The sequence below is a fragment of the Sporothrix brasiliensis genome (assembly GCF_000820605.1).
Source record: "Sporothrix brasiliensis 5110 chromosome Unknown Cont21, whole genome shotgun sequence".
Classification (NCBI taxonomy): Eukaryota; Fungi; Ascomycota; class Sordariomycetes; order Ophiostomatales; family Ophiostomataceae; genus Sporothrix; species Sporothrix brasiliensis.
This window is the reverse complement of record NW_024467140.1, coordinates 1,909,310-1,931,001: the sequence shown is the minus strand read 5'-3', so window position 1 is coordinate 1,931,001 and position 21,692 is coordinate 1,909,310. Positions and strand designations below refer to the sequence as shown.

Here is a 21,692-nt window from a genome sequence, read left to right as displayed (position 1 = left end):
TGGCTCGTGAAGTGGTTTCGTGGGCCGGTCTAAGTTCGGCGAATCAAACTATCTACAGAGTACAACTTAGAGGAAGCATTTTTTCTTAGACTGCTTTCTTTTTTTTGTCTTGTTCCTGGCTGCCCAGGCAGCGTGAAGTTACGCTGAGACGAGAGTGGAGTGCACCAGCCGGAGATATGCGAACCAACCAAGAGGGGATATAAGAAGAAAATAACAGCAAAGAAAACATTAGAAAGAAACAGAACAAAAAGGCAAGGAGACAAACAGCCGCAAACAAAGTAACACATTTAAGAATCAGATACCAAGCCTGGATGGCCGGAACTGCGTCATTTGGTTTTCCCTCCGGTGCAGAAACGAGCCCTGACGAACAAAAGGTCTCTGCCATTTGTTACTCGTTTGTTTCCTGTTCAAGTGTCTTCTTTCCTCGGTGCGCCCCGCGTCAGTGTCTCTGACGGTTCATTGTGCAATCTTATGTGACCGCTGTGCTAGACAGCCTCAGCCAAGAAGCGTAGAGGTGCGGCCGAGAGGCGCAATGAGAAGTGAAAGCAGACCAGTAAAGGCGAAAAGGCAAGAAACATACAACATTGTACTAGCAAAAGTGCCAGCTCAACAATACAGAAAACCACTCACCTCATACGATCCGGCCCAGGGCAGACTGACAGTTGTCTCATATTTGGCGGGTGGAACCGTGCCAAAGCGTGGTCTTACAGGGATGCTTGGATGGTGTGAAGTCAACTTTGACTTATACGAAAAAGGAATGACGTCGGAAAACATCTGAGTGTATCCCTAGTTAACACGCACACCCTCCAAATATACAGTAGCGAAGGAAGGGGTATCGTGAGAAATAGAAGAAAAAGAAGAAAAACTGTGTCGTGCATTCTCAAGGCAAAATATGAAAAGGGTGAAAGAAAAGGGCTCACGAAATATGCGAAAAGGGACGCCAAACTTATTGCCTAAAACCAAAACGCATGTCTGATAACATGCTTGGGACAAAAAGCGTCTTGGTCGCTTGTAGACAACGTGATTTCAATTTCGAGTAAACATCACCGTCATCTGTATCTGGCGTCATCGTGGCAGTACTTTAGGTTCTGTCCAAATTGTCAGCAAAGAAGAAAACTGAAACAACGACAAAAGTAATACAGTATAATGAAGAAAAAAGTACTTTTACAATATTTGAAAATTAACAAATCATAATTAACTAATCAAAATAAACCAAACAAAAATAAACGATTCACAATCAAAAATAAATTAAAATCACCTGACAATATACAGAACACATATTAAAAACAAGTAAAGTACAATGTAATAGACTGTTAGGAAATAGTAAAAATAACATAAAAGGGACACCCAGCGCATTGAAGAATGCAGTTGTTTACGAAATAATATGGTAAAACACATCAAACACCTGGAGAGATACCGAGGACAGCTCCAACTGTAGTGAGACAACCCCGTATCAGGTCGCCACTGAAGAATAAAAGACCACCGAATTCGTTTTGACCTGGATTCACCCCCCTTCCTCCCGTGTAGTCGTTCAGAATGTCTGTCCAGAATTCCGAGTGCATATGTGTTTCTTTATGCTTCATCCGGCATCCGGGTTCCCACTGCTTGACTTAGTCGGTCTTGCTCATTCTTCACGGTTCTCCTAGATTCTCGTCACGATTGGACGCGGATGACCGGCTGCGTGATTGGTGTTGCTTTGATGGTTTTGTTTATTTTGCCCCCTCCCCCCCATCTCTGGTGAAGCACCTGCTCGGATATCGCAAAGGCGTCTTCTTTGTTTATATGGACGGACTTTGCAATTGGACCCTGGCAGAGAGAGATCTAGCTAGGTAGTTCATGGAACTCAGCCCAGGTTACGGAATTTTGTACTGGAAAGGCAATCACTCAACCTGGTGGTACTTTCATACATGTTATCTCCAGAGACACATGCGCGCTTCGCATAACTTTTGGTGATGTGGATAGCTCGTCCCAACTTGGTCTCGCGTTTGGGGCCGTTCTTGATGACACACACAGCCGTGCTTTACGTCCACCACCGTAGAAAGGCCTGGAGTGGCCTGGTATGAGGCACTTTATTCTGCAGTCGAAAGCTGGACGGGATCTCAAAGAAGTTATGCACTTGTTTCGCCTTGCACTTCCTATGTCACAACTTTGGCGTGCATCTGTACTGACATGTCCACATCTGAGACTCATTGCGAGCATCATAAAAGACACTTCTGCGTTTTGTCCCAGATCTGTCTGTTGCTGTTGTTTCTTTATTCGAAAACTCACTCTAGGCATGCCCTACCCCCGAGAAGCGCAGGCGTATCCTATGGTTGTGCAATGTTCTCTGCTTAACCATTCGTAATCTTTTCAAGGCTTGGTTTGGTTGTCTTTGAATTCGCCTCTGCTTTCTTTTGCTCTTGAGTATTCGCGCTGGCTACTGAGTCTATTGATTTCTTCGTTCTTGGCTTTTCTCTATATGTTTCCTCCCCTCAGTTTCTTTTCGACTAAAACTGCACGACATTTCTTTTTTATCTGAAACGTAGCTCAGTTCTACGTCCTCCCTTTCTCTTTTGCTCTTCCTCATTGGTACATTGCCGTGTTAGTCGTGTAAGTCGGGTTAGTGTTGCAGATCTGTCTCACTAGCACACGACCGTTGCTGTTTTTGGCGCTGTCTTCGGGAGCTATTGGCTTTCTAGTCGGGAAATGTTTCTCGGCACTGTTTCCCCGCTCTAAGGAGTTTGTTTACGCTTTCTTCCACTTTGGCGGCCACAGTTTTATATTTTTCTCCTTTCTGTCTATTGCTTATTTGAAAAGCACTATTTCGAGACAGCCCTTGACTCTCCTTTGTTCATTCATATCCTTCGTTTCCCGTACATATTACACTTGTCCAGTATCCCCAGTCTCCCCAGTCGGATATTTACAAGCGTTCTTTTAATACAACGGGATTTCTTAAAATTACCATTTTTTATTCACAACTACTACTTCTCTCCGCACGATACCAACTCCGCTCACCGTAATCATACCAGCATGTTGAGCGCACAGTAGCCCATATGCCCTTCCAATCCAACATGATTGTTCACTACCGTAGGGTAGTGTAAATCTTGAGCATCATTGTTATCTAACTGGAATGTTTCGAGCATTACGGTGCCTTGATCGTTTGTGTCAATCGACAAATTGTCGTGAAGATGTTGCCTCGTCTGGCGAGCTGGGGAGGGTTTAATCAGATACTTGATGATAGGGCAGCTGAGACTATGTTTCAACTGTGCAAACAGAGGCAGCTGGCCGACGAATTCTAGACCCGACAGAAAAAGAAACGAAAGAAAAAGGAACAAGAACAGAACAATGAAACAAAAAAACAAGAGACTCTCCCTTGCACCCACGCGTTTGCTCCCTTGTTCAGGACGTTAAGTCACGTCTTATTGTCCAACTTCCTCCACCAAGGCGATATTTCCTTCTCTCTGGAATGCTTGCTTGTATGTAGGAACCTTTTCCCCCTATTCGGTTTTCACTAGTCTGACACGTTAGAGCCAAAATGGAAGCCTTACCCGTCCACGCTGTGTAACAATCTTTGTGCCGCACCAGAGCTCTACGACATGCCGAGCCCTTTGTCGGTCCCGAAAAGTAATAACTTTATCTGCATCGTTTGCTTCAGCAAGGGGAAGATCTTGGATCGGCCAAAGTACATCTTCAATGAGCATATCGCCTGAAGCTACGGCTGTCAAGGCCACTTTCGTCACGGCCGTTGCAGCTGAGGTCGATGCATTTATCTTCAACACATTACGGCCCTGTTTATGCCGGACAACTTGTCAACAAAGGAGGCCGCACTTACTTACATAAAGTCCCCACGTTTGAATCACCTTTGCGGCATTCTACGCCGAAAGGGGCCAGAAAGATGATACGCAAAACGGTAATGGCCTGCCTTGGCAGGAAATCTTCGTGTCCCTCGCCTCTCCACCTGTCTTCGACCAGCTGATTCTTTTTTGGGCTGCCATATTCGCTGACGGTCGTTTCTAGCCGAGTCTCCTCCACCAAGAGTCTCATCCACCAAGCATTGCCGCGTTGTGTACGAGACCGGCCTAGACCGCCCACTAATCTACACAATGTGCCTCCAGCTGCCCCCTCGCTCGGGAAATTTGTATCTTAGATTCCACCAGCCGCTCTTCAGACATCCTTTTGTTTATTGTATCCTCTCTTTGTTCATCCCTCACCTGGTGTTTTTCGTCTTTTTCTTCTTCTCATTCTTTACTGTCCTCCTACCTAGGTACAGCTATTTGACATAAACCCCAAGCGTACCTCCTCTCTGAGACATCATTTTCTTGCCCCATCTATGACCCTTCATGCTTCTTTTCCATTTCCGCGCTCCGTTCGGGAATACGACCTTCACTGCACACCCCTTCAACACAGCCACGCACATCAAATTCCCAGCACGCCGCCTGTATCGTGAGCTATAGCTTGCATAGAGAAAGCTATTCCTTTGTGCGGCATTTTATGTACATCTTGTCTACTTCTCCGTTCCACGCGAATTTGGAGAACATCATCTTAACGGGTTATTTCTCTGTTTTTCCTGTCACTATCCTTTTATGCTCACTGGCTTTACTCCCCTCCGCCGTCTTGCACACACTGCACCCACTGCATAAACTTTCCACGCGCCCCCTCCCCTGCCCCTGCCCATTCAGCTAGCTTGGTCTCCTCAATTCCCGTTTGCCACCCCAAGGCCACTTCACTCGCTCTGCAGAAAGCAGATATGACGCTGTCAGGTCCTTCCAGCTCGCTGTTTCTGGCACAACAAAGTGCCCTTGTCTGAGATGGTCATTTCCGGCGTACTTGTTATTTTCTTCTTTAGCATTCATGGCCCTGGGTCACCGGACTCTCATCAGCACTTTCAGAGTGCCCGTTCCATTCTCTTCAGTATCCCTTCGGAGATTTATATTATCACGATTGGTTCAGGCAGCGATATAACATGTAGGACATACCTGAGTCTCGTTGTTCCATCTTCCTTTCATTCTTTTGTTGACCATTCCTCCTTTCCCTTGTCCAGTTCCTTCTTCTCCTGTATTCTCGCTTCGTGATGCCCCTAGTGGTTAGATCTCTGACCTCCCCTGTAGCCCTATCTTCTTCCTCGTGTCCTTGACCAGCAACCGCTTTCACCTGTGATAAATATAGCTATACACCAGCCTCTCGATGCCGACTTGACCGTCCGGAAAATTCCGTGGATACGCCACGCTTGAGGTCCTCCGTTGGTTGATGTGTTCATTTGTCGTGTACTAGCCAATTAAGGAATTGTGGTACCAGAGGTACGATGTGCCTCCTCGTCCGCTTCCCATTTTTCTTTTTGCTTGATACGAAACTTACTTACGTGGACTATTGCTGTCTCATTCCGATATTTACATCCTATAGAATGCTTTCAGTTAGTTCTTTCTCCTCTCCCCTATCTAGCGCCATCTTTTCTTTTGCTTGTAAGATGCAGGTTTAATCATTTCTTTGACTACAAGAATGTGTCCAAGATATTATTTTCTTTCCTGGTGCGCTCACGCCTCTGGCCTAGCCGTTTCTCATGATCATAGCTAGACTTAGCCTCTCGGATCCAGACCCGGATCCAGACCCATGTCGCATTCATGGCGAACAGTCTCGCTTTGATATCGACACCCTCTCCATTCCACTTGGCCCGCCCATACTCCTCCTCATTGCCATGGCCACGAATATTTTCTGCACATATTTTCATTAATTTTCGTCTTTTGTTTATAACCATTTTTAACGTTCTCGGCGGCTTCTGTTTGTTTTCTTTTTCCGATCAAAACGCGTAGGACAACAGGCTACTCAGTAGCAATGAGTATCTCCGACGGGAATGGGACCGGGCTCTCTCCGTCAACCAGCTAGCCTCATCTTGTGTCTGTCTCTAATGAACGCCCATTTTTACTAGTAGGACACCTTGTTCTCTATGACGGTTGTGAAACGAAGCTATCGTTGCTCACAATGATGCATTGTATATATAGATTCTGGTGACGCTGCTCTCTTGGTTTTTCAGTTCCTTCAGACAGCATCCAGACACACATCGACCATTACTGGCCTCAAGTGAGAAGCACAGGTTCGTCCTTTCTTTCTGTCGTCACTCTTTTTATTATTACGAACCGTTATACACTCTTTACCTTTTGTTGATTCATCGTCACTTTTTACGAGTACCATATTTGGAAGACAATCGAGGGGTCTCTATCCAATACAGTCCCTCGCTACTTCTTTTTATTTCTCCTTCCTTTCTTATCACATATTTTTTATAATATATTTTATTTCCCATCACTCTTTTCACCATGAAGGCCGCACAAGTTACCTTCCTGTCCATGCTGGCCGTGGCATCGGCCCTTGTTGACCATCAGGTCGCTGCTCGCGGCGCTGCCGCTGCCCAGTACCCAGAAAGCTGTGTCCTGACCACCACGCTGGCGCCCATCACTGTGACGCTGCCATGCTCGTCGCCTTCACGCATCACCACGGTCCCGCAGCCCACTGTTTACGTGTACACAACCGTATACGAGGCCCTCTGCTCTACGGGCGTCACGGAAAAGACCTACACCATCACCAAGACCTGCGACGCCGCGCCCTGCACGTGCACGGCTGGCGAGATCCCCTCGGGCTTCACTGTGACCGTCACCACCTGCACCGAGTGCGGCAAGCAGCCCGTGACCGCCACAATTACGTGCCCCGGTAATGCGTATGCCACGGCAGGTGCCTGGGCTTCAGCGGGCGCCAACGCCTGGGCCTGGTCTGGTGCGTCGTCCGGCCCTGGCTGGTCGTCTGGCTCCGGCTCTAGCTCCGGCTCTAGCCCCGGCTCTGGCTCTGGTTCTGGCTCGGGTGCTTCTGCCAATGCTGGCGCTGGGGCCAGTGCTAACGGTGGTGGCTCCTCTGGCTCTGCTTCGGCCAATGCCAATGCCAACGCCAATGCCAACGCTGGCTCTGGTGGTTCAGGCTCATCCAGCTCCGCGTCTGCCAACGCCAATGCTAACGCTAATGCCAATGCCAATGGTGGTGGCTCGGGCGGCTCTAGCTCGTCTGCTTCGGCCAACGCCAACGCCAACGCACACTCTGGCTCCGAGTCTGGTTCTGGCTCTAGTTCTGGCTCCGGCTCTGGCTCAGGCTCAGGCTCAAGCTCAAGCTCTGGCCCAGGCTCAGGCTCTGGTGCAGGAAACCACACGACGTCTATTCCTCGCCCTTCGCCGTCGGTGGTAGTCGTAAGCTCCGGCATCAAGACGGTTGCATCTCTCGGCGTTGGCTCCCTTCTGTTTTTGGTCGGCGCTCTTTGGCTATGAGAATCACATGTTTACGCGACTTACGTGGTGTTTTTGATGTCTTTTATTTTTGAACCGTTCTTATGACGTTTTGATGATTTGAGGTTCTCATCCTTGGCTTTGTCTTCTTGGACGATCAAGGGATAATGTAGCCTTTGTCATCTTTTCACGTCATTAATATTTTTTTCTTGTGGGGTTGTTCATTTTGTCAATCGATGATCACCTACCGTGACTTTCTTTTTTCTAGGCGGCACAGCAAAATACCATTTTATTGTTTCAATGTTTGTAACTTGTCAGCGCTTCTCGGCTTGCATCGCCAGAGTGGCACTAGATTGACATTGAACAGTGCAAACAAGAACCTGATCGACACCCCACAAAGGCAGGGGTTGTCCGTTAGCCTTCGGCCACCAAAGAACCTTGAGATTGATGTAAAGTGAGTGATGAATTCAGTGTATGGCCATGTAATTGGACAACGCATAACAAGGTCTCTTGATTGTTTGTCTGATTGCATGTGTCCTAGAACATCGCCATTTTCGCCTAGAATGCCCCTCGAAGTGTAAGATTTTTCTTTTTATAAACGTGTTGGAGCAAGGAAGAGACTGTTGCACGAGTCCCATACGTCGAGACTCTGTAACAACGATATATTTTGAATAGTTTTCCAAATGCATACAATAATAAAATGCACCTGCATAAGTTGGCGTACAATAAAACAAATAATGTATATTCAACTTGACTGATTTCCTTTAATAAAAACAATTATCAGATACGTTTTTCATTATTGATGCTCCCAAAAATCACAGCCAAATCCAAACGACGGGTATATCTACACCTTTCCAGAAGATCGGTCTCTATGTTTGTCTTCAGAATTTGGCTGTGCATGAGATATTGTCTAACCTGCAACACGTGACAATGCTAGTCTGGGGCAGTGCTGACGACACAGTTTGGCGTTCTCGGCTGTTAGCCGCAGCAGGTGCCAGCCCTGTTATTAGGCAGCCGTTTAAAGGCCACCTGGAATCAAGATTTGGGGAAGGTGCGAGTTAAAGGAACAAAGGCATCGGACGAAAGAGAAGAAGAGAGGGAAAGAGCGTCTGATCCATTGGGAATCTTTGGAAGTTTCCTTCAAATGAAAAAAGAAACATCACAATCGAATCGCGGATCGCAAATACACAGCAATTGTGACTATTGATACGCCTTGCAAACGAACCGAACTCTTAACCTTTCCCCACTACCACCCACGGGCAATGGAACACAACGAACCGCCCCCGCCCTACCAGCTCGAGGAAGATGCCGACAGCAAAGCGGCGGCGGCGGTCTCAGCCGTCCTGACAGCGCAAGGCATCCCTCTCGCGGCGCTTTCGCAGACGCCCCGTCACTCGATGGACGGCGTTGGTGATGATGTGCGTGCGGGTGCGCATGCCGCCGTTGCCGCCGTCCAGCCGCGGACCGAACCACGGCCGACAACATCGTCGTCTGCTTCCTCGGGCTACAGATCATCCGACCCCATGAGCAGCACGTCGAGCGATGGATCTCGGACTTGCAAGCGCTCGACCGGCGTCCGCAAGAGCACAGTGGACCCGTCATACGACCCGGGCTGCTGCTTTTCCGAAACGGGCGGGTGCTGTTTTTCAACAACGAATGGTTGCTGCTTCTCGTCGTCGGGTGGCTGTTGCTTTTCAGATACGGACGGCTGCTGTTTTTCTGACAGCGACGGCTGCTGTTTTTCTGACAGCGACGGCTGCTGCTTCTCATCCAATGGCGGCTGCTGTTTCTCGGAAGGGAAGTGATGCAGTGGGAGTGAGTGCCACGCCTCGTTTACTCTTTTGGGACGATCGTACGGCATATGCCCGCCAGCCACCGCTCTCCTTGTCCGTCTGATTCTTCATTGTTCACCGCCCTGCGTTTTGGAATGTGCAGCGTTTCGTTTGGTTTCTTCGTTTTACTGGCTTCAACTCCCGTCTGTTTCTTTTTATTGTTGTCTCGCATTAGTACTGTTTTATTGAATGTCCCCTGGCTTCTAGCGCCAATGAGGAAGGCAACAAACGGGCGACGGCGAAGGTCGGCGTCGACAACCACCGAAAAAGGGATGCCCTCTGACATCTTCCTATGCGGGTAATAAAGCCGCGTCTGCATTCCGCTGCTGTCCCGTTCAGTGGGACAATGCTGTTCTATTGCGTGTATTCACTATGCTATTTTTTTTCTGGGTTCCTTTTGGGCTTAATGGGGTTTTTTAACTTTCCTTCTTGTGCCTGCTATCTCTTCACATGTCCATGGCTATTCCTATGAATTTTATTTCCTTTCCACCTTCATGTCCCCTGACTTGAGCTGACGGTCCACGATTGGACGTTTATCATTTTGCAGGCATTTTTTTTTGCCTTCCTCGCTCATTTCTCGGTCGTTTTCTCTGTCCCAAGGCCATGTAGAATGCGCACATTTGTGTAAATGGGAAACTCTTTTATGCTCTGTGGCAGGTGAACAGTCTCTTCGCGGACCTGGATAGTCACACTGTGTGTCTCACTAAGCTGGACAGGGTTTCCAGAGAGCTTCAGGTTGTCAGTTGAACAAATGCATTGACCTTCAACGAATGTATGCTGCAACTTACAGTGACGACCTCCCAGCGGAACCGTTGACGAAGAACGTCCTCCACGGCCACATCACTGTCCTGGCTCGAACTGATCTGCAAGGCGTTTTCGAGGCCGATCTCGCCATGGACGCGGCCAGTTGGTGGACTCGCCAGGAGAAGTAGTCTGCCGGCCAGTGTCGTACCGAGGAATACATTGACGGCGGCAGGCAATGCAAGGCCTGCCTTCTCGATGGCGATACGGACAAAATAGACCGTCTGTGGCGTTGACGCCACCGCACGCGACCAGGATAGACGTCGTTTCGTCGTTGACACGGTTTTCGGCGCATAAAGTCGGTTGATTTCGGCGGTGACGGCTTGACGGAGTTTCGTCCGGGAGCTCGCATTTACGGATCGGCTGCCATTTATGCTATTTATTTGGGCAGTTAACTGCGCCGTCAGCAGTTCCGGGTACGAGTACCCAAACGTCGCAATATCCCGCGCCGAATTGGGCGTGTGGAACGTTCCGTTGGCCGACGCATAAAACGGTTTGAGAGGACTATCCGCGGTGATGTTGGTGCCCGGTGCCGTGGCAAACTGCCCCGTCTGCGTCTGGTAGTCTTCCTGCGGGCCGAACATGGACGCATTGGCGTGTACCGTCTGCCACAGCGCGACGTGCCGGTCAATCGCCGCGTGGTGCATCATGAACAGCGGATCAAAGCCGCTGTAGCCCAAGTGCGCAAAGTGGCCCATGGGATGGATGCCGCCCACAGCCACGTGCACTTCGTTGTGCTCCTGCTCAAAAGACGTGCTGTCGCAGGCCGTCGAGCTCATGCTGCCAAAGTCGGCGACACGGGTGTAAATGTTGTACACCTGGCCGGCCAAGTCGATGCCCGCAATGTTGGCGCTGGCCATGCCCGGGTTGCTGGTAAAGTTGTTGAACGGGTCGGGGCAGCGCAGCGTCGTTGGAAACGACGCCAGGTGGTAGTCGTCGTCGGCCGGGAAGAGCGTGGCGTTGAGGGGGAACTGATGGAAGCGGTAGTAGCGCAGCGGGTTGGCCAGTGTCGCCGTGGTGCGTCCATCGGGAGGCGCGCGGATTGTCACATTGGGCGTCACGACGGCGTCTGGCAGCGCCTTGTCGAGGGCCCAGTCCCAGTACGGATGGCGCCAGGTATCGGCGGCATGGCGGTACGTTTCGGCGATGGTTGGCGTGGCGTTGTAGAGAGCAGCCACGGCCTGGATATGCTGCGCCAGGATTTGTTCAAAGACAGCCACCATTGGTCGGTGCCAGATGGCAAATAGCACCTCGTTGTGCGTGCAGTAGCCCGTCAAGGGCGCACCCTCGACTTGCTCGACGCCGTTCCAAGCCACATACGGCCGGCCATGGATGCCTGACAACCCAAAATAGGACAGCTCGTTGTCCTCTGGTATGCTCTTCCACGCCACCATGGCATGGACGTAGAGGTCCCTATCATGTTAGCTGTGGTGGTGGTGGTCCTAAACACGCAACTGTGATTCTTAAACCTATTCATGCCCCCTTACCATTGGGGTCCACTGGTTTGCAAGTCTTGGATGCGAAGTCGTGGCGGAAATGTCCCCCGCTCTGGGTTGATCCCAGTGTGAATGCCGGTAACTGGCACAATGGCAGCCTCGACAGTCGACCTTATTCCCAAAAGGACGGCCACAATATTATGCTTGCTTATTTTCATCGTGATCCGTGGCCGTCGATGTGCACATCACACATCTGTGCCTTGGCAAGGCGAGGCAGAGAGAGCCGTTCTACATTTTCGTCATGCACATATTTCCTCTCAGACAGCCGCATCTTTGAAGGGGCCACAGGAAGTCGTTTAAAAATTAAATAAGTAGGCATACTTCGGCGAGGCGATATAGGCATGGGGTATCGTGACAGTTTAGCCGACACAAGGCGACTTTTGCGGGTCGTGGTTGAATCAGCCACGGGATGTGGAGAGTTATCAGATATTGTTGCCATGATTTCCATTTCAGTCACAGGAATAAGGTATATTGTGCTTGGGCATGGCTAACGATTCAAGTGTTTTCGATACGGCAGAGCACAAGACCGTGGGAGTGCACTAAATGCACGATTCCATTGTTGACTTTCGACAGCGGAGATTGTACATGATTCTCCTTATTCAAGAACCATATCTCACAACCGTAGAGTTTACCTGCGACGTCGGCTGCGAATGTAAAGGTAGTGATGCTCTATTGTTAGTCAAGCTTTGTAGAAATACTTTATCGCCAAAGACCCTACAGCAGATCGATACCGTAAATGCTGGCCCCAACTTCTTTTGTGTGGCCCTCCCTCTCCCTCCCATCTCGCACGGTAGGGCATTCTCGGTCAAATTTGCAACGTACAAGTGCGCCATTCGTATTGTTAACCGTCTCTGTGACGAACTCTACCTTTACGTAAACATTTGCGATTTCGTATGTGCATTTTATGCACAGCGTTCATGTAAAATACCTCACCAAACGTAGCCCCAAGAACACATTCAAACTTATCCCAGTGCTCTACCGATTCCTGCAGTCGATCCGGTCTCCCCGTCCCCTGAATGATCCTACGGCACCGGTCGGTGATCCGCAGCAAGCCAGAATTACTAGCTCTGCCCAGGTTGTCACGAGCCTTGTTGAGCGATTGTGTCCTACTGGGGTACATAGACAAGTGCAGATCACAAAAGCACAAAGGCAAAACAGGCGTCGTACACGATGCAATCCCCACAGTCCTTGATCTCATCACACGGAAACATCAAGACAAGCTGCAAATTGAGTCTCGTGGAGCAAACACTCAATCTCATCACACCGCATTGGACATCTGTTTCGAGGCAAAGTAGCAATCGGGAGTAAAATGAAATGTGACGAGGGCGTATCGCCTCCGAGGAGAACTAGCCAGCAATCCGACGGCAAATGAAGTTGTAGATCAATAGCAAACCACTGACGAAACGCTTTAGAGCGAACAGGCTTTGCTACGATACGTGTCTACTTACAAACGCTGATCTGAGACATGTACAAACATGGCCGATTTGGTACAACGTACAAATTCCCACGGGCATGGGCAATCTTTTGCATGGCACCCATCACTCTGTACGAAAGGCGCACGAGGGCACAAAGACGCCTCCGGAAGGCAGCGACCCTGCTTGGCTTTGCTCCCCTCAAACCAAGAGAGAGCAAATCACGAAATAATATTGAAAAACCACCAAAGTTAATATTCCACAAATCCGGCTGGCAGAGTATCATCGCCCGCCATGATTTTAGTGTGGGCTCGGCCGACACTTTGCGCTCTGCCAAAAGGAATTTTCTGGTTTTCCCCCGGAAGATTGGGACGTACTGCCGCGGGTGGTTCCGTTCTCCTATACCTGTGCAGGTGCACATCGTGACTACTTCATATCTCGATTCTTATATTCACTGATAAAATTTGTTCTCTCGGGCGCCGCAATCAGCTCGCTTTCGACGTCGAAATTAGCATCCGTCGGATCCCGTCTGACCAGCATTCTCCCTGTCACGAGTCTTACTTCCCCTCTTTCCTCTTCCTCTCCTCCTCGTTTCTCTTCATACGATTCCTCTCGTAAATCGTATTCGGGCTTCTATTTGTCCTTTCAGCTGTTTGTTAATTGATACTCCCCTCTTCTCATGCTCCCGCCCGTCCTCGTCCCGTCCTCTTCTCTTTTGTTTCACTCCCCTCCAGGATCTAATAAAACTTGCTTCTTCCCCACCATCCCTGTACAAGGTTCGCGGCACGTCGACCAAAATGGTCGATTTAGCCTGGGGGTGGACAAAGCAACCAACAGGCAATTCCTGTGGCGCGTTGATTTCAGCTGGCCGGGGTGCTGGACTGCGACGCCAGAACGAGCTCCAAAGAGCTATGAAAATCGTCTCTGCCATTTTTCAATGCGCCGTCACGTTTGTCTTTCTCTTCCTCGAGAAAGACGTGCTGTCCAAGCTCTCGTCTTCTCCGGATGTCGTGTTCTTGACCTTTTGACGTCGGTCGATAAATGGCAAACATACAGTTGTAAAGACCAATTGCATTGTATTCCATTTTCCACAAGCTCAAATGTCACGTCCTCTCAGACTGCTGTCCCTGGACGGAGTACGACATAGCCGCCTTGTAAATCAATGGATGGGTAGCCGCTGGCGAAATACAGGCGATGCCCCAAACGGTATGGGCCACTCCAATATTGGAGTGCGGCCCCACCCCTCTTGCCGTCCGCTCGTCGCCAGAAATCCTCTTTTTTCTTGCGCTCAGTCGTTCCTGCCGTTGCTTCTCTTGACCTCAACGGCCACCCTTCAAACCGAAGAAGCTCCTTCCCTGTCGTCGAGTTGTCAATTGCCCTGCCTGCCTGCCAAGAATGTGTATCTGTGCGACCTCCTCTGTACCTTCCTTTTCCGTTTGATACCTTCTTGTGACTTTGTCGTCTTCTGCGACAAAACTTACTCAGTACAATTGTGATTGCAACCTCCCTCGCCGCTTTTTCACAATCTTACCATTCCGCTTTCGATTCCCGCTCTCCCCGACGAAACACTCCTGCACCAGCCAAGACGTCCGTCCTAGACGAGGATCCCGTACGGAGCAATTGATTCCTGGAAAGTATAAGAGCTCAACGATTTCTCCGCCCATCTATGGCGTCTTGTCGTCTGTTTTTCTCTCGTTGATTTATTTTTCTGCTTTTCTGCTCTTCTGGTCTTCTGGTCTTCTGCTCCGTACTCTCCCATGCGTCTTCTCATCTCCCTCACTTGAGTTTCAGAGCAGACCTGGAAAGGATTCGCTGTCCATCGCCAATCCAACCCAACCACGTCCATCTCACACCGCTTCTCCGCTTTGATCCCACTTGTTATCCGTCGACTCCGTTACCTCCGTACCTCATCTCTGTTTCTGCCTCGTGTGCCTCCTAGACCTCTTTATTACTTTCGCGTATTTTCTTCTTCTTCAAACCCCACGTGTGGCGTCTATCATCGCCGTCTCTCTCCAATCTCAAATATCCTCTTCTCCTCAGTACAACTCTTAGCCGATCAATTTCCTTGGGCTCCAGCTTAGTCTCTTTTTTTGGGAGGGATTTTCTACTTGTCGATTCGTCTCGCCTATTTACGTTTTTCCTAGTTTGTCATCCCTGGTCGTTCTTGACGCATACTTTTTCATTCCATCCTCCCGCCAAACCGCTCTGCCAACCACGTTTGACAGCCACGATGTCAGAAGATCGCGAAGGTGTCGTCCCCGACGGCCTCCAGACCGCCTTCAACGCCGCAAAGGACGCCAAGCTCCTCACGATCCACGGCATCGACGGCGTCGGCTGCGGCTGGCTCACCATCCGCCTGCTCGGCGACTGGTTGCGCCACTGCACCATCAACCCGGAGACCGGCAAAAGCGATATTGGCATCGTCATCTACTCCTTCAAACACAACTTCAGCTACTATGCCGACCACCTCGCCCCCTTCGACATCGACCTCGCATGGCACCTCGAGCAGGGCCACATCCATTTTGTCGGCAACCAGTTCCTGCCGCTGGTCACCGATCACAACACCACCCCGCCCACCCCGCCGTCTCTGACCTTTGACGCCTCCCTCGAAGTCGTCCAGGACTTGGCACACGAGATGCGCGAAAAGTTTGAGCGCACCGTGCTGCTGCTTGACAACCCGGAGATGGGCATGATGCTGTCCAGTGACGACGACGACGTGCGCGTCGCGAAGTGGCTGCTCGCCATTGACAGCGCGACATATGTAGGTTCTCTTTGTATCTCTTTGTGTACTACCCTCGACTGTGTAATGAAGAGGCCTTTGCTCTGACAGCCCAGCTTTACCACAATGCCATGGTCTCCATGGTGGTCGAATTCGCCCACCCCATCCACTTCCCTGTTACCGACAGCACGGCCGACGCGACCGCCTCGGCCGTCTGCTCCCTCAACCTAAACTCCCAAATGGCCGTCACCGTCCGTCCCAGCGACGGCTTGACCGGCACCGGCAAGGACGGCCGCGTATCCATTGTGTACCGCATGGGCTACGAGGTCGATCTCGGCGGCGACGAGGGAGGACCGACGGACGAGGACCACAATGCCACGGTCGGCAGTAGCAGCAACGTCAAAATTGAGATCCTGGGCCGTCCATTCCGGTGACGGGCGTCATGGAAAAACAGGGAAAATACAAGCAGCATTGTTGGCCTCCCGGCTCTGTTGGCGTTTGAACTCTGGAAACCAGGATACGGATAGTTGAGGACGTTTTATTGTAGCGATTTGTCATTACCAAGATACCAATTTGCATTTCATTACATTCACCTCCATGACCAATGGGAATCGCATTATACGGACGTCGTGCTTTGAAGTTGACGCCCGTGAAGCACCATACACCTTACACGATACCATTCACGTTTTCATGACAAACTTCATACTTTGTCAATGTATGTGGCCGACTTGATCGTATGAAGCGATTTCTGTAACTGATTTAGAGGCACGTGACACGTCATGATGCATAACGTGATGTAAGCGTTAAGTTTCTCCGGAATCAAGGATAATCCGGTATTTGCCCTATTTTCTGCACAGTGGAGCCGTGCCCTGACTTTTTTGCTGTGAAAAGAGCCCGCCCAGTATTTTAAGTGGGGGCTTACTTTAGCGGTCCACTCTCTTCATGTCTCCTTAGTATTCTGTATGGTGCCCCCAATGTGAGAAAGCCGCAGCGCAAGAAAAATTCTTTGTCGGCCTACACTGCATAGGCAAAAAATTAAGGGCGTGACGATTCTCTCAGCTGTCATTCCCCCTCCTCGGTTTACCTTTTCCAACTTCACATCATCGACAACCACACCCATCAATTTGTCCTAAAGGTGCGTTTTATTTCGCAGAACGAACGAGAAAATACCATACTCGACGACGACAACCATTTTCCTGTCGCCTCGACTGCATGTTGAACCTCTGACTGACCGTCACGCAGACAATCCATCAAAATGAGTACGTGTTTTTTGCCCTTTTTGCCCTTTCGAACACTCGCATCGCCATCGCCATCGTCAAAACTCGGACGTGTCCACAAAGCCTCTCGATTATGTATCTGTTTCGATTTCTGTCGCCCGTCCCAATCGCGAACCTTCGATTTGTTCCACTCAACAGTTTCGGTTTCGGTGTTCCCGGCTCGGATGGAGCAAATCGATATTGCCGCGTGCTTGAAGCCGCTGGGTCTGTGACGACGAACGACGACATGCGCATGGTGTAGGATGAGGAAGGACGGCCAGCCGACGAGCGACAGTGCTTTATAATCGAAATTTTCGTCCAGGTTGTCATTGTGATTCCCGCGTTGAATGGAGACGTTGCCAGGCACTTTGACGACCAACACAAGATGGGGACACCGACGATGACAAAGACGACGACGACGCGTCCAGCCCGGGAGAATACGTCACCGACACGATCACCGAACATTTCGCCAACGGGACGTTACACATGCCGACGACAGAACCGACATCAGACAACGAGAGAGAGGACACAGTTGGACACGGCTGTTGGGCTACGATAGCGTGGAGGACAGCCATACCAAAAGAAGAGAAAACGAGACAGCAGAATACTAACAAACTCGCAGCCAAGGGTACCTCCAGTTTCGGTAAGCGCCACAACAAGACGCACACTCTGTGCCGTCGTTGCGGTCGCCGCTCCATGCACGTCCAGAAGCACGAGTGCTCCACGTGCGGCTACCCTGCCGCCAAGGTCCGGAAGTGTACGTACCTCGATTCTCTACCGATCACACGTTGCTGTTCCTCCGTCGCTAACCCACCCACAGACAACTGGTCCGAGAAGGCTAAGCGGAGAAAGACCACCGGCACTGGCCGCACTCGCTTCCTGAGCGGTGTTGCCCGGCGGTTCAAGAACGGTTTCCGGGTCGGCGCACCGGCCGCGTCCCGGGCAGTCCGTGCTTAAATCGTTGTCTTTGCTCGTTCTTCTTTCTTTTTATCCGTTTGCTGTTTCCATTTTCGGTCTTTGAACGAATAAAATCCGGGCGGGGTGAAAACACAAATCATGGGAGGAGTAGAGAGGTGCTGGCGGAACAGCTGCTTTTTCGGGGAGGCGACAAAAACTACAATCTTTTTTACGAACCACCGTGTCGACAATGCCAGCCAACTCCCTCCCCTTTGAACTTGCGCACAATGGACACCCGCCGACCGCTAAGTCGCGAAAAGCCACCACAGCTGGACACAGTTTTCGACCAAAGCAAAAATTTTATATTTCAAAATTGAGGTGGGGCCGTCTCTCACCAATGTTTGAGGACCCTCCGGAGAATAGCAACGGGGTGCGGGCGGCTGTGATTTTTCAAAGGATGGGAGGAAACGGGCGCATACTTTCGACTTCAGGAAGGAACAAATAAAAAATGGACATGAAAGCTCAGGAAAGACAGCATTGACGAAGGGCACCGCTTTCAAATGTGTGTTCGCTCTATTGGTGGTGTTTGAGCTTTTCTGTTTTGCCTGGCTTGCCAGGAAACCAACAAAAACAAATTGAAGACATTTAAAAAAAAAAATGCAGGCTCTTAACTGGTATCATTGCCTACGTCTCGTAACCGCTGCTAACTATCAACATTTGGGACGGTTATATTAATTAAACCAGAATCACTACCTGATCTGCCCGTGTTGAAATCTAGCAAATATGGCGGATCCTGTTCATTCAGTTTTTGCGTTCACATAAATTTGCGTTCACATAAAAGTTGCATCGAATGTTATGTCTCGTAAGATTGGTATTGACCGACACAGGTGTAACACCTATATAACTCTGGCTATCTGAAATAAATCCAAGCTGCGTAATCAAAAGGCTATGGGAGGGAGGAAGCCAATAAACCAGGGTCGAGTGGTAGAAGCAGAGTAAGAAAAGAGTGTGTAAAGAATAGAAGGTCAAGAAATGGTCAGAGAAACAAACGACGAAAGGTAAAAGGAAAGAAAAGAAAATATACGAAATAAAGAATCATGTACATCCTTAAGAAATGACAAAGAGATATAGTAGAAAAGAAAATAGAAGGGAAATAGAAGAAAATGACAGAAAAAAGAACGAAGAAGAAAAAGAAACAGAAAAATGAAATGAGAGGAAGGAAAGAAAAAAAGAAAAGTAAAAAAAAAAAAAAAAATCGAAAGAAAAAAACGGTACGAAAAATATGTGAGAGAGAAAATAGCAAAAGAGTAGAAAGAAATCAAACAACGAAGAAAAATAAAGCAATATCATAAAACGTAACGATCTCGTGCCCGACGTGATATTTTGTATCAATGCCGGCACTTTGTATTTCGAGCCATCTGTACATCAAGATGTGTAGTTGGTAGTCGACGAGAGGACCTCGTTGACGGCATCGGTGATTACCCCGCCGAGAAAGCCCGGGTTGGACGTCGACGTGGACCTAAAGAGTCAGTGTTGATGTCCATACAGGCTTGGGCCAACGCAGACCACAAATGACTTACGATGACAGCGTGTAGCTGACGGTGTTGGTTGAGCTTGCTGCGGCCGCCGTGGAGGTCGATGAGGCCGCAATGGATGTCGAGATGGTTGACAGAGGCAGGGTGGACATCTCCTGCTGCAGCCGGCCCTTGTCGAGGGAGCTCATTGTGGTAGTGTTTGGCGTCGAGTCTGACGAAGAAGGTGACGCAGATGACGACCGCAACGGACTTGGCAACGAAGCCAATGGTTTCGACGGCGGCGAGGTCGAAGAGGACCTGGATGAGGACAGCGGCAATGATGCTGACGATAACGACAAGGATGATGATGATGATGTTGTTGTTGTAGTAGTTGAGGGATGAGGCGGAGGAGGCAGTACAGAGCTCATCTTGTCTATTTCTGATCGTGAAGGAATACGGGATGTTTATAGGATTTTATGTTTCTCTGCTTCGTCCGGGAAGGATTGGCCAGAGGATGAAGTTGAAGGCCGAGATGGATAGATGTAAAAGTTGTGTGAGTGTACAAAGACGTTTCTGGTTTGCAATTGTTTATTCAGGATGTGGTATTGCGTTGTATCAAACTTTCCTGGCCTGGTTTGCCTAGGCTGAATTCTTGATCAGACACAGACCCTCTCACACGTCGAGATCTGTCCAAGGATCCTTGTCAGTCGTCGTTGAAGTGGGACGTTGGACGTGAGAGCGGGATGTAGGAAGAGGGCCAACACGATGGAGACGAGGTGACAAGGGGAGGTCGGTGTATTCCAATAAGAGGAAGTAGGAAAGTGAATGGTGAAGATATTTGCTGCAAGGCAGAAAATAAAACAAATAAAACAAAGTAGCAAGCAGAAAATAATATGAGAGAGATATCAAAGTTAACGAAAACAATAATTGAGTAAAGACGTAGAGATGTAGTCAAGGAAACGTGAGGTCGGCGACTCCGATGGGATAGCCTTGCAGGGTGGTTATTTTTCTGGGGTAGCTTCGAGGGGGGGGGGAAGGGGTAGCTTTTTTCGTGATCCCTGTATTTTTAGAAGCGCGCATAAAAATGGGAAGAACAGAGAGACGCAGCGCGCATGAAGGTCTTGAAGAAGACCGGTAATAAATTTGAAGGGCATTGGATAGAAGAGTGAAACCCAGAGACAGAAGAAAGAAATAGGTATTTTAAGACAGGAGTCAGTACATTACCACGAACAAATAATCACCAAAGGTTATCCTTAACAAAAACTAAAGCGAAATACGGTGTACCCTCTCGATTGTATCTCGGCCTTTTGTGACCGAATGCTCCGTCATCTCGTTCCAAAGGGCGTCAATGGCAAGCACCAGAGAAGATTCAAACAGAAAGAGACAGACCAACTGCATCTAGCAGGAGAGCTCGGTTTACACTAGTAGATACTCCACGTACCTTACCCCCGTATACGACATTTTGTCTAAACGTGACAAAAGAAATACAGGGGGTATGATGTTTTGTTCCGAATATGTCTCTGCCGTTCAACTTTTTCGAGCGAAACCTGGGTTGAGGTCTGCAAAAATACGGGTACCAGACAATTTCGTCCGAACCACATCGAGATATGGTGGGCAAAGAGGGGCCGCAAGGACGGCGACAGGCAAAGTAGCCTCACAACCCATGTCGAGAAATTTGGAATTTGTTTATTGCAATGTGTCGTCGGAAAAAGTCCGTGTAGTCCGTGGAGGAGCCCCCCGAAAAGTCCGTTTATTCCGCGGACGAGCTTCCAAAAGTCTCCATAATTGCTGCGCAGTGGGAGCTTGAGCCTCCTTGCCAGGGGCGGACGATCAAAAGGGTGACTGGGTTGATGGAGAGGTCAGTTTGCGGTCCATGGACCAATCCTAGCCTGGGCTTTGGAGCTCAGTGTGCCTGAATGCTTCGCAGAGTTCGAATTTGGTAGGTGGTTTTGACGCTGTTTGTTTGGTTCGCATCGTTGTCGTATTCATCGTATCGGCGAAAATACGTAGCGGCAAAACGGCCCAAACTTCTCCTTCTCCTCCCCAACCCCGTTTTGGACAAGATCTCACGGTCGTTCTGGCCCCCAAATTGGTAGTTGCTCGCGGGCTAAGCTTTGAGCTTGGGCCTTCCGCTTGACGGGTGGCTGCGGACGTGATCCATGTTCGAGGTTTTGGCCTCTGCTGCTCTGCTCCCTGCAGAATTCCGTATTCACCGGGAAGGACATGTTGCATCGGCCTCTCGGCTCTTTGTACGTCGTAGCTTGGACATGGGGTGATTGGACCAAGAACGTTTGTGTTCATGATGGGGCCCGTTTTGCAAACATGGACATGCAGATCCGCAACTCATCGTTGCATCGCTCAACTCGCGATTAACGCGCTTCTTCGGCAAGGTCATGGCGGCTGTCCTTGTCCTCGGCGGTCAGTGTGTCGACATGGTAGCTGAAGCTTTCCTGTTCAGGAACTGAAGCAAACGGGGTGTGTGGGGATGGAGCCGATATAGAGAAATAAAACAACTCGGCAAGAGCAG

At 49.6% G+C, this 21,692-nt stretch overlaps 5 protein-coding genes across 5 annotated transcripts; 3 read left to right on the top strand and 2 right to left on the bottom strand.

Annotated features, from left to right (window-relative positions):
* Window positions 1–6,287: 6,287 nt before the first annotated feature.
* SPBR_05165 (uncharacterized protein) lies at window positions 6,288–7,280 on the top strand (the record flags this gene model as incomplete). The annotated part of the gene is made up of 1 exon (XM_040763442.1): window positions 6,288–7,280. The coding sequence occupies one exon, from the start codon at window positions 6,288–6,290 to the stop codon at window positions 7,278–7,280; it is 993 nt and encodes a 330-aa protein (XP_040615585.1).
* Window positions 7,281–8,500: 1,220 nt separating this feature from the next.
* On the top strand, window positions 8,501–9,353 carry SPBR_05236 (uncharacterized protein; the record flags this gene model as incomplete). The annotated part of the gene is made up of 2 exons (XM_040763513.1): window positions 8,501–8,874; window positions 9,278–9,353. The coding sequence occupies 2 exons, from the start codon at window positions 8,501–8,503 to the stop codon at window positions 9,351–9,353; spliced, it is 450 nt and encodes a 149-aa protein (XP_040615584.1).
* A 287-nt stretch (window positions 9,354–9,640) lies between these two features.
* On the bottom strand, window positions 9,641–11,525 carry SPBR_04830 (uncharacterized protein; the record flags this gene model as incomplete). The annotated part of the gene is made up of 3 exons (XM_040763107.1): window positions 9,641–9,778; window positions 9,859–11,284; window positions 11,359–11,525. 3 exons carry the CDS (start codon window positions 11,523–11,525, stop codon window positions 9,641–9,643), a joined length of 1,731 nt encoding a protein of 576 aa, XP_040615583.1.
* Window positions 11,526–15,009: 3,484 nt separating this feature from the next.
* On the top strand, window positions 15,010–17,711 carry SPBR_04672 (uncharacterized protein; the record flags this gene model as incomplete). The annotated part of the gene is made up of 6 exons (XM_040762949.1): window positions 15,010–15,540; window positions 15,615–15,928; window positions 16,741–16,757; window positions 17,140–17,285; window positions 17,382–17,511; window positions 17,575–17,711. The coding sequence occupies 6 exons, from the start codon at window positions 15,010–15,012 to the stop codon at window positions 17,709–17,711; spliced, it is 1,275 nt and encodes a 424-aa protein (XP_040615582.1).
* Window positions 17,712–19,076: 1,365 nt separating this feature from the next.
* SPBR_05429 (uncharacterized protein) lies at window positions 19,077–19,374 on the bottom strand (the record flags this gene model as incomplete). Its single annotated transcript, XM_040763705.1, has 2 exons — window positions 19,077–19,170; window positions 19,232–19,374. The coding sequence occupies 2 exons, from the start codon at window positions 19,372–19,374 to the stop codon at window positions 19,077–19,079; spliced, it is 237 nt and encodes a 78-aa protein (XP_040615581.1).
* Between the last annotated feature and the right edge of the window lie 2,318 nt (window positions 19,375–21,692).